The 12540-nt window shown below is 48.2% G+C and overlaps 2 protein-coding genes across 2 annotated transcripts in view; both read left to right on the top strand.

The window, feature by feature from the left end:
* Nucleotides 1-9514, top strand: part of LOC306931797 (homeobox protein otx5-like) — a 63306-nt gene extending 53792 nt beyond the window's left edge. Inside the window, exon 4 of the transcript XR_013791066.1 lies at nt 9483-9514. The gene's annotated coding sequence lies outside the window, so the exon portion shown is untranslated. The remainder of the gene's footprint in view (nt 1-9482) is intronic.
* gjd1b (gap junction protein delta 1b) overlaps nt 2470-12540 on the top strand; it is a gene marked incomplete at both ends in the record, with an annotated part of 46923 nt that continues 36852 nt past the window's right edge. Inside the window, one exon of the mRNA XM_079513393.1 lies at nt 2470-2540. Coding sequence (XP_079369519.1) covers nt 2470-2540 — 71 coding nt within the window. The remainder of the gene's footprint in view (nt 2541-12540) is intronic.

The raw sequence follows: 12540 nt of genomic DNA, 5'->3' as shown, positions 1-12540 counted from the left end.
TGTGTGTGTGTGTGTGTGTGTGTGTGTGTGTTTCTTGTGAGGATATTTGATCCTAACAAAAGAGAATAGTTTTGTGTTGCACAGATGGTCAAATCAGTGGGTGGATCAATGGGTGGATGTTACTAATTTCTCTCTCTCTCTGTGTGTGTGTGTGTGTGTGTGTGTGTGTGTGTGTGTGTGTGTGTGTGTGTGTCTTGTGAGGATATTTGATCCTAACAAAAGAGAATAGTTTTGTGTTGCACAGATGGTCAAATCAGTGAGATATTCACATATTGCACATATGTACAGTATAATATACATTATACAGTACAGGAGGAAAACCAGCTCCCACTGATGTCCTGTTATGTTACATCTCACAGGTCTCGCATGAGTACACAAAGCATCATCTGTGTGCGCACACACACGCACACACACAATCATCTCCCTCCCTCCTCTCTGGTACTCGCTTCATCTCACCATCTCTCATTCTGTGGTCCAGCATCATTTGACCTGCCTCTTCTTTCTACCTCCCTCCCTCCTGTGTGTGTGTGTGTGTGTGTGTGTGTGTGTGTGTGTGTGTGTGTGTGTGTGTGTGTGTGTGTGTGACCCAAGTAATGGCCGTGAAACTAACACTAAATCAATACAAACTGAGGCAGATGGGGGAGATTTTGGAACCACAAAAGCAGAAATGGTGATGCAAAGAGGAGGAAAACGATGAATGGATACGAGAGACAGTGGGGGTGTGGTGGTGGTTGGAGTCGAACAGTACTGGTGGAGAGGGGAGAGAGGGGGAGAGTGAGGTGGGGATAAAGAAGAATGAGAGGAGAGAGAGAGAGTGAGTGAGGGAGGGAGGAGGGGGAGGAGCGGAGAGATGATGCTTCTGACTAATCCTCTGGACACACGATTGTGGAGAGAGAGCGAGAGAGAGAGGTGAGGAGAGGGAGGCAGGTGGAAGGTACAGACAGACAGAGAGAGAGAGAGAGAATGTGTGAAAACACATTGAGAATGGTAAACAATGCGAGGGGGAAGGATAGAAAATAAAGAGCTGCCTCTCCTCTGCCACACACAGAGAGATAGAGAGCGGGGGATAAACGGGAGTGGAGAGCTTCTCCCAGTGTTTAACACACTATCTAGCGGAGAGGCGGAGAAGGCAGCAAGGGAGAGAGCTCTGCTCGAGCGGTGACTGGCGGTGTGTGAACTCAACAAGAGGAGGAGGAGCAGGAGGAGGGAGCATTGGAGACGGAGAGGAGAACAGCCACAGGAACAAGAGGATTCTCCCAAAGCCAGGAGGACGGACGGACGGAGGACACGCGCGCGTGTGTGTGTGTGTGTCTGTGTGTGTGTGGGAGAGAGGGAGAAAAGAAGAAGAAAGAGGATGGAGGACCGGAGGAGAGAGGAGAGACGTGGAGCGCTGCTTACTTGGGCTCACGTGAGCGCATGGACCTGAGAGTACCGAGATGCTGTCAAAGCGTGAGTGAGTGTGTGAGGGCGAGTGAGTGGAATTGTGTGTGCTCATTATCTGCTTGCACTAATGGATGTGTAGGACTCCTTCCCTTGTTTATTTGAAAATAGTGGAACCAGCACTAGTAAAGTGAATTGCTGATACTAAAAAGAATGGTGTGTGCGTGTGCGTGTGCGTGTGAGTGTGCGCGTGCGTGTGTGTGTGTGTGTGTGTGTGTGTGTGCGTGTGTGTCTGTGTGCGTGTGCGTGTGTGTGTGTGTGTGTGTGTGTGTGCATTGTGTGTCCAGGCGTGTTTTGTCAGTCAGTCTGCCAGTGAGTGTACGAAATGCACAGACCAGCTGTTTTGAGAGGTAACTGGGGTCAGGTGTACCCCGAGGGGGAAGAGAGAGAGAGAGAGAGATAGAGTAGTGACTACTAGTGAAATAAATTCAACATGATCTCAGAACAGGTGCAACTCCGGAAGCAGTTGGGTCCACCCGCAAGCTATAGGAACAGATGGATACACGCACGCACACACACACACACACACACACACACACACACACACACACACACACGCACACGCACACACGGGGGGGCGAGTGTGGATGTGTGCGAGTTGATAAGCTTTGATCCAAACATCTCAGTATAGTGTGTGTGTGTGTGTGTGTGTGTGTGTGTGTGTGTGTGTGTGTGTGTGTGTGTGTGTGGGTGTGTGCGTGTGCGTGCGTGCCTGCCTGCCTGCCAATGAAGGCCAGGTGAGGGAGGGGGGCGATGGCAGTCAGAATGGGGTCTCGGTAAGCTATACTTCATCGGATCTCAGTTCTTTTAATTTAGACATTCTCTTACTCCACCCCACAGCACCAGCGGCCTTCACCCCGCCCACCAGCACCGCCCCTCACCTCGCCTCACGTACCAGCTGGAGTAAACGGCGTCCAGTCGCGGGCGACAGACCTCGGCGCCCCTTCTGAACTGGAAGCCCACTGCAGGAAGTGGGCTAGTCGGGGCTGATCTCCTGTGCCCGGTGGTGGATGCCTCCTGAACCCAGCCATGGGGGAATGGACCATCCTGGAGCGCCTCTTGGAGGCTGCTGTGCAACAGCACTCTACTATGATCGGAAGGTGAGTTGTTCTTTTTCTTTTGCGTCAACCAGGCTTTCTGCCGTACCGGTTGGAAGAAGAAGCTGGTTTCATGCTCCAGACCCGATGTGCAAGCTGCTAAGCCAATTGCTCCCAGTCTAGTGGGGTTTTTTTTAAAGGTATTTTTGGGGGCCTTTATTGATAGGATGAAAGTAGTCTGACAGAAAATGGGGAGAGAGATTGGGGCAAAGGCCGTCGGGATCGGGAGTCGAGCCCGCGGCACGCTGTCAGGCTGGCTCAGCAGCCTATGAAGATCAAATAGATCGAAACGTTGTCAGAATTTTCAATAAAGAACGTCTTTCTTATACCCATGGTGTGCAGGCTCCATCCAATACCTACTGAAGTTTCTTTAGCCCAGCACCCAGCCTGTTGATGTGCGTGTTCTACATCCGCTCAGCAGCCTATGTGCCCAGACGATTGAGCTAACCGCCCGGGCCCAGTCTTGTGGTTTTAAAGCGTAAATGCACACACAACAGTCACTGATAACGAACCAGGTATGTAGTGCAGGGTTTACTGCCCAGTTGCTGGCTCCTCTGAATGCTGATGTGGGACAGGCGTATGCGTGTAGAATCTTGACTTTCTGTGCACATGTGGAGCTACAATATAAATGGTATATATGTATGCGGCTGCTGTGGCTCAGGAGGTAGAGCAGGTCGTTCAATGAGTCGTGGGGCGGCTCCTCCTGTCCACATGTAGAAATGTCCTTGGGCAAGACACTGAACCCCACATTGCCTCCAGTGGTTGCCACCATTGGTGTGTGAATGTGGTGATTATCCAAAACACTTTACAATGTGCATTACATTCACCCAGTCAATAGGTACATTATCTCACACGCATTCACGCACCGACAGCGGAGAAGGCACCAACCTGCTCATTGGGAGTAATTAGGGGTTCGGTGTCTTGCTCAAGGACACTTCAACACTAACTCTGGGGGTTGAACTGAGCACCTTCTCTTTCCCAAGCTACTGCTCTACCTCCTGCACCATTGTATGTGTGCGCACGTGTGTGCACACAACGTTGCCTAAATAAAGTTCGTATTGCAAGTGCAGACGGTGTGCAGGTCTTTGTGCTTTGAGCCCTGCCTACGCACCCGTCTCAGAGCATATAGGTGTGCATAAGACTTTGTTGCCTAACTTTCTGGATTCAAATAAAAAAACAGAAAAAGTAGCAGATCTACAAGCTCATGCTTTTGTATGACGCTGTAGTATGTATTGAGACCCTAATTCACGCTTTTATTTCCCCTGGACTAGACTATTGTAATGCTTTTTACTCTGGCATTGACCAGTCCTTGGTCAGACGACTGCAGTTAGTGCAAAATGCTGCTGTCCATGGGGGAATGGACCATCCTGGAGCGCCTCTTGGAGGCTGCTGTGCAACAGCACTCTACTATGATCGGAAGGTGAGTTGTTCTTTTTTTTGTGCGTCAACCAGGCTTTCTGCCGTACCGGTTGGAAGAAGAAGCTGGTTTCATGCTCCAGACCCGATGTGCAAGCTGCTAAGCGAATTGCTCCCAGTCTAGTGGGGTTTTTTTAAAGGTATTTTTGGGGGCTTTTTCTGCCTTTATTGATAGGATGAAAGTAGTCTGACAGGAAATGGGGAGAGAGATTGGGGCAAAGGCCGTCGGGATCGGGAGTCGAGCCCGCGGCACGCCGTCAGGCTGGCCCAGCAGCCTATGTGCCCAGACGGTTGAGCTAACCGCCCGGGCCCAGTCTTGTGGTTTTAAAGCGTAAATGCACACACAACCGTCACTGATAACGAACCAGGTATGTAGTGCAGGGTTTACTGCCCAGTTGCTGGCTCCTCTGAATGCTGATGTGGGACAGGCGTATGCGTGTAGAATGTTGACTTTCTGTGCACATGTGGAGCTACACTATAAATGGTATATATGTATGCGGCGGCTGTGGCTCAGGAGGTAGAGCAGGTCGTTCAATGAGTCGTGGGGCGGCTCCTCCTGTCCACATGTAGAAATGTCCTTGGGCAAGACACTGAACCCCACATTGCCTCCAGTGGTTGCCACCATTGGTGTGTGAATGTTGGAAGTGATTATCCAAAACACTTTACAATGTGCATTACATTCACCCAGTCAATAGGTACATTATCTCACACGCATTCACGCACCGACAGCAGAGAAGGCACCAACCTGCTCATTGGGAGTAATTAGGGGTTCAGTGTCTTGCTCAAGGACACTTCAACACTAACTCAGGGGGTTGAACTGAGCACCTTCTCTTTCCCAAGCTACCGCTCTACCTCCTGCGCCATTGTATGTGTGCGCACGTACATTGAGCCCTGCCTACGCACCCGTCTCAGAGCATATACTGTAGGTGTGCATAAGACTTTGTTGCCTAACTTTCTGGATTCAAATAAAAAAACTGAAAAAGTAGCAGATCTACAAGCTCATGCTTTTGTATGACGCTGTAGTATGTATTGAGACCCTAATTCACGCTTTTATTTCCTCTAGACTAGACTATTGTAATGCTTTTTACTCTGGCATTGACCAGTCCTTGGTCAGACGACTGCAGCCTCCTCACAGGCACAAAAAAGCGTATCCATATTTCCCCAGTCTTGACCTCACTCCACTGGCTCCCTGTCAAATTTAGGATAGATTTTAAATTATTGACCATTGCTTTCAAATCCCTAAATTGGCTGGCCCCCCTTTACCTGGCTGAACTGGTTGAACACCATACGCCGGTCAGAGCCCTGAGGTCAGCGCACCTCTCATTATTGACCCCCAAAACAGCCCTATACTTAAAACCAGGGGATCCGCCCAGTCCATCGAGACTTTTAAGTCTTTGCTTAAGACCCATTTCTTCGACTTGGCTTTTAATCACATGCGTAGCTTAATCTTTTATTTGATCACCTCTTATCTCAGTGTCTTATTGTATCTATATGTACCTGCTTGCTATTGATGTATTGATTTTATTTGAATGTATTGTTGATGCTATACGTTTTCTTGACTTGTACAGCACTTTGGTCGATGAATGAGTTTCATTAGTGGTATCATCTATGATCGGCTGTCATTTTGGTAGTAGTATGTCTGTCTGTCTGTGTGTATGAAAACTGTCCAAGTGGTTGACGGCAGCAGGAGGGCTTATAGGCTGCCTTAATCCCTCAGAGTGATGGGATGATGGTGGGCGGGCTCAGAGGCAACAACAAGTGATACCATTGGCCGGTTAAAGTGGCATCAGCTGTCAAAGGCCGGAGGCAGTGCCATAGGCGAGAGAAGCCTTTACTTGACATCTCACCTTTGACACTTTAAACCTGGCAACCTGGCATTTTCAAAAAAACACAACGTCATGCGACACGTTGTGGGCTTATACTAGATCTGCTATTTTCGCTATTTGTATATTATATTATTCATTCATACAACTTGGCAATTCCCTCTTCTCTGCCTAGTGGTAGTAGCGGTAGCATGTTTGGTTTCCCAAACATGCTAGTAGCATGCAGTAGCATTCCCACACAGTTAAAATCTCGGCTGTTTCATTGATGCTATGCCAGGCAGGGCCCCGGGCCCCCCCTGGGTCTCCCTGCAGTGCAGGGAGGTGGGCAGGGCCCCGGGCCCCTGGGTCTCCCCGTGCAGGGAGGTGGGGGTGAGTGTAGAAGAGTAGCTCTGTAGAAGAGTAGCTCAGCCGCATATCTCCCCTTAGGGGGCTCCCCTCTTGGTCTAGCGGCAGCTGTTTGGTTTCCCCACGCACGGGACCCGGGTTTGAATTTCGGGTGTTACATTGGTTCTTCCTCCTCACTCTTTCCTGCACCTCTCCTCTCTGCACTCTACGCCCTGTTGGCATGGTGATGTCACCTCTCCTCTGCGCTCTACGCCCCTTTTGGCATGGTGATGTCACCTCTCCTCTGCGCTCTACGCCCCTTTTGGCATGGTGATGTCACCTCTCCTCTGCGCTCTACGCCCCTTTTGGCATGGTGATGTCACCTCTCCTCTGCGCTCTACGCCCCTTTTGGCATGGTGATGTCACCTCTCCTCTCTGCACTCTACGGCCTTTTGGCATGGTGATGTCACCTCTCCTCTGCGCTCTACGCCCTTTTGGCATGGTGATGTCACCTCTCCTCTCTGCGCTCTACGTCCTTTTGGCATGGTGATGTCACCTCTCCTCTGCGCTCTACGTCCTTTTGGCATGGTGATGTCACCTCTCCTCTGCGCTCTACGCCCTTTTGGCATGGTGATGTCACCTCTCCTCTCTGCGCTCTACGTCCTTTTGGCATGGTGATGTCACCTCTCCTCTGCGCTCTACGCCCCTTTTGGCATGGTGATGTCACCTCTCCTCTGCGCTCTACGCCCTTTTGGCATGGTGATGTCACCTCTCCTCTCTGCACTCTACGTCCTTTTGGCATGGTGATGTCACCTCTCCTCTGCGCTCTACGTCCTTTTGGCATGGTGATGTCACCTCTCATCTGCGCTCTATGTCCTTTTGGCATGGTGATGTCACCTCTCCTCTCTGCGCTCTACGTCCTTTTGGCATGGTGATGTCACCTCTCCTCTCTGCGCTCTACGCCCTTTTGGCATGGTGATGTCACCTCTCCTCTCTGCGCTCTACTCCCCTTTTGGCATGGTGATGTCACCTCTCCTCTCTGCGCTCTACGCCCCTTTTGGCATGGTGATGTCACCTCTCCTCTCTGCGCTCTACGCCCCTTTTGGCATGGTGATGTCACCTCTCCTCTCTGCGCTCTACGTCCTTTTGGCATGGTGATGTCACCTCTCCTCTCTGCGCTCTACGCCCTTTTGGCATGGTGATGTCACCTCTCCTCTCTGCGCTCTATGCCCCTTTTGGCATGGTGATGTCACCTCTCCTCTCTGCGCTCTACGCCCCTTTTGGCATGGTGATGTCACCTCTCCTCTGTGCTCTACGCCCTTTTGGCATGGTGATGTCACCTCTCCTCTCTGCACTCTACGCCCTTTTGGCATGGTGATGTCACCTCTCCTCTCTGCGCTCTACGCCCTTTTGGCATGGTGATGTCACCTCTCCTCTCTGCGCTCTACGTCCTTTTGGCATGGTGATGTCACCTCTCCTCTGCACTCTACGCCCTTTTGGCATGGTGATGTCACCTCTCCTCTGCGCTCTACGTCCTTTTGGCATGGTGATGTCACCTCTCCTCTCTGCGCTCTACGTCCTTTTGGCATGGTGATGTCACCTCTCCTCTCTGCGCTCTACGTCCTTTTGGCATGGTGATGTCACCTCTCCTCTCTGCGCTCTACGTCCTTTTGGCATGGTGATGTCACCTCTCCTCTCTGTGCTCTACGTCCTTTTGGCATGGTGATGTCACCTCTCCTCTCTGCGCTCTACGTCCTTTTGGCATGGTGATGTCACCTCTCCTCTGCGCTCTACGCCCTTTTGGCATGGTGATGTCACCTCTCCTCTCTGTGCTCTACGTCCTTTTGGCATGGTGATGTCACCTCTCCTCTGCGCTCTACGCCCTTTTGGCATGGTGATGTCACCTCTCCTCTGCGCTCTACGTCCTTTTGGCATGGTGATGTCACCTCTCCTCTCTGCGCTCTACGTCCTTTTGGCATGGTGATGTCACCTCTCCTCTGCGCTCTACGTCCTTTTGGCATGGTGATGTCACCTCTCCTATCTGCGCTCTACGCCCCTTTTGGCATGGTGATGTCACCTCTCCTCTCTGCGCTCTACGTCCTTTTGGCATGGTGATGTCACCTCTCCTCTGTGATGTCCTCCATGATGTTTCTCCCTCTCGTTTCATTTCTCCTCCTTTTCTCATGTCATCACCTCTGTGCCAGCATTTGTATTTCCAGCATTTATTTTGAATTCCGGTCTTTTAGTTGTAACAGAGTATTTCTACATTGCAGCATTGATACTTTTACTTAAGTAAAAACAAATTAAGTACTTTTCCCCACCACAACTGAAAGCATATAGGGTCACTCACTGGACAGGGTCGAAATGTAGTGACTCCACTGATCCCGAGGCCACTGCATCTTTCTGATAAGGGCTACTTTTAAAAGAATGACTAATTGACTATAAATGTTAAAACGACTGCTGCCATGGGCGCTGATAAAGGCAATGATGAAATGAACATTTTTGGGCTCCGCTGACATACTGGAGATATTCGTCTGAATTCCTAGCCTTAATTTAATTCGCATTCTGTTATACGAGACAAATCAAGCTTAAAGCTTAAAGCGTTTTCTTCTTCTTCTCTCTCTCCATTAAAGTAATCTTTAGCTGTCGTCTGGAAGCAGCTCGTGGTCAAACATTTGTCATGTTGTCAGTGTTGTGGGCGTCGTGCAGAGCTCTGGTGCTGCATGAGTGATGGCTCCATGTTTATCACTCCGTCCGTATTCACCAGAGGCTGGAGGCACCGTGTCACTCATCAGTTGGACGAGTCACACTAGCTCCAGGGACAGACAGAGAGAGAGAGAGAGAGAGAGAGACAGAGACAGAGACAGAGACAGAGACAGGGAGAGAGAGAGAGACAGATACAGAGACAGAGACAGAGAGAGAGACGGGGAGAGAGAGAGAGAGAGACAGATACAGAGACAGAGACAGAGACAGAGACGGGGAGAGAGAGAGAGAGAGAGAGAGAGAGAGAGAGAGAGAGAGAGACAGATACAGATACAGAGACAGAGACGGGGAGAGAGAGAGAGAGAGAGAGAGAGAGACAGATACAGAGACAGAGAGAGAGAGAGAGAGAGAGAGAGAAATAAGTAAATCCTAAATGAATCTGAGCTCATGATTATGTGAGAGAGAGAGAGAGAGAGACAGACAGACACAGACACCATCGTACGATGAAGATTTTTTTCGGGCGCAGAAACTCTCATTCTCCACATTCTAACCTTTTGTGTATTTTTGTAAATTAAAGCCCTACTTGATCATACATCATATAGCAGATCTACAAGCTTGCAAGCGTTTTGAGTTTGGAACCGCTATACTTTTGCTATTTTTGAATTTGAACCCTGAAAAGTAACAGTTTTGGACATATGAGGTTTCCACCCGACAGAGGCAACATACCTGATCGTTACCCTGGTGGCTTTGTTCCCGCCTTTTTTCAACCTCTAAGCCAAAAAAGTCGATCTACAAGCCCACAACGAGGGACATTGCGCTCACATCGCGTTGTTGTGAGCTTGTAGATCTACTATTTTAGCCAACATGTTTGACCCAGAATAGGAATGATAGGGTTCATGTGGTTAACCCAGTTAAACCCTGCATACTGTGCCTGGGAGCGCTCGATTACTATACTCTCCGTTCTTCCCCCCTCTACACCAAATCTCTCTGCCAAAAATAGCATATCTATAAGCTCCAGGACGCGTCATGCTATTTTTGGCAATTGTCCGGCTCAGAATAGGCATGCTAGGGTTCATGTGGTTATGGAAAGGCAGAAAACGAGAGCGTGAGAGGGAGAGAGAGAGAGAGAGACGGCAGACGACTTAACCCGTTAAAACCGAGAAAGATCTGTGTCGTTTTTAGCGTTAGCTATTCACTTTTTTGGAAAAAACCTCGAGTGTGAGAACTATTGGAATCCTGAAGTAACATTTGTATTTAATTTCAAATGCATTTAGTTATAGCTGTGTTAACTTTATGAACTAAATACAAATACATTGGACATAAAAAAAGACAATAACATTTTAATACTATATAGTAATTAGCTGAAAACAATAATGTATCAACGTTGGGATATTAACCTGCGCGCCGCCAGTTGTCCATGTATGGGACAGTGTGCATGTGACCTCAGGAGGAGGACTACCACCAGACAGACCACCATGCACCACGACAGCCAGCTCCACTCGCCTCACGTCACCTCCTCCTCTCTCTGCATGGACTCACTGCTCCTCTGACATGATGGAGCGTGACATCAGAGAGCGAGCCGAGGACGATTAATGCAAACCGTCCCTGTCTGTCGGGCCGGAAACCAATGTGTATCTCTAATATTTCATATCGTTGCTGACTGTCGGGGCAGAAACCTCTTATCTCCTTATTCTTTAGAATCTTTGGGGCTTTTGTTTGCCTTTATTGATAGATATACAGTAGCTTGACAGGAAACGGGGAGACAGATGGGGGGGAAGACACACAGCATAGCATCTGTTTTAAATCAATGACCTCTTCCATACAGGAAAGGATTCCAAATAAGCCAGCTGGCTTCTTCCTTTCCTTGCATTGTATTTTTGTTCTTTGATATGTATTTTCTATATTTTGTACTACGTGCTAAATAAATAAACCTAAACCTAAACCTAAACACACTGTCATGCTGGATTTACCAGCCAAGGGGCCTGAACCGCTAAGCCGGCCCAGGCATTATCCCCATATTCTAAAATTTTGTGTTTTTTCCTCAAAAATGAACACCCTACTTGATCTCAATAAATCAATGCCCTACAAAGGAGTATCACTCAAACACAGCGATCAGCAATCTACAAGCTCACAATGCGTTGCATGGCAATTCTATTATTATTGATTTTTGCTATTTAAAAAATAACAATGATGTGACAGTGAAAGTGGTTAAGTGGTTAAGTCATTCTGTGGGTCTTACAAATATGTAACCAAACAAAGGTATTTGTAAATGAAAACTATTTGGATTTTTTTTTTAAATGGTATTGCAGCTCAAAAACCCCATGTAATCTGGGCCATTAATGTTAATTAATTTTATGGCGTGTCAGGCTAGCCATCTGTAAGAGGGCCGGGTCAGTCTGTGTGTCTGTCCGAGGCTAATCTCACAAAGTGCTGGAAACATCAGCAATTCTTGTGCACCTACCGATATACACAAACGTTGTATGCTTTTTGAAATGTTCAATTTCATGTGCAAAACAAATGCTTGCAATGGATTCAGAATCATGAAAACCCCCTAGTTTAACCCATCACATGCTACTTAAAGAAGGTCACAGAAGTTTCCCAAGGGAGTTGGCTCATGGAACAAATTGAGAGGTGATAGTAGACACTTTCATGAACACATTTGTGAAGAAAGCTAGTGGTATAAGCATTTATTTTTGCAGATTTGCCACACATTTTGCTAACTTGGAAGCATCTCATTGGCCAGAGGAGGGGTCATGCAGGGACGGGGTTACTTAGGGGTGTCCTTGTGCGTGTTCTCGTGATCCCACCTGACGACATCCTGCGGGCCTGACTTCATCACGTGTCAAACTTGATTTACATACATGTTTATATCCAGCATAGATCACAGATCATGTGTGTTATATCCAGCACAGATCACAGATCATGTGTGTTATAGCTCGCGTAAAGCAGGCGCCAAAAGGCTCCCCTGCAGCCAAAGGTATGTGTGTATGTACAGCATGAATAAATACTTTACTCGCGCCTGTGTGAGCAGATTGAGCTTAAACGTGCTTGATGTGTATATGCGCTCGAATGTGCTTTGATGAGAGCTGTGTGTGTGTGTGTGTGTGTGTGTGTGTGTGTGTGTGTGTGTGTGTGTGTGTGTGTGTGTGTGTGTGTGTGTGTGTGTGTGTGTGTGTGTGTGTGTGTGTGTGTGTGTGGGGGGAGGGTAGAACGTATACACACAGTCTATGTGTGCTGTGCCATGTGCACCTATAAAGTCTCCCTGGTGTGCGTATCATCGTTCTGTGTGCATGTGCTTTTTAAGTCGCAGCCCCGCATGCGCACATACGTGTGCATGAGCGACACGTGTATGCATGTTTATGCACCTGCTACGTGTGATTTATTCCTGGCATCATGGGCTGTATATTCCAGCCGTGAATAGCAGTGGTGTGAACTAAGTACATTTACTCAAGTGCTGCACTTAAAGGGGAAAACCACCCATTTTCAACATTTTACTCTGTTGTGTGGAAATAATAAAAAAGTCCCCCCATTCTGTGTTTCCTAGAACTGTAAGTATGAAAAAAAAATCATTAACATGGTGAAACACATCAAGATGTGTTTCACCATGTTAATGATTTTTTTCAGACCTCTAGTTCTAGGAAACACAGAATCGGGGGGACTTTTTTATTATTTCCACACAACAGCTCTAAGGTATATTAATTATGTAAAATGTTGAAAATGGGTGGTTTTCAACTTTA

The sequence above is a fragment of the Electrona antarctica genome, assembly GCF_951216825.1.
Source record: "Electrona antarctica genome assembly, chromosome: 11".
Taxonomy (NCBI): Eukaryota; Metazoa; Chordata; class Actinopteri; order Myctophiformes; family Myctophidae; genus Electrona; species Electrona antarctica.
This window is presented reverse-complemented; position numbering and strand designations above follow the sequence as displayed.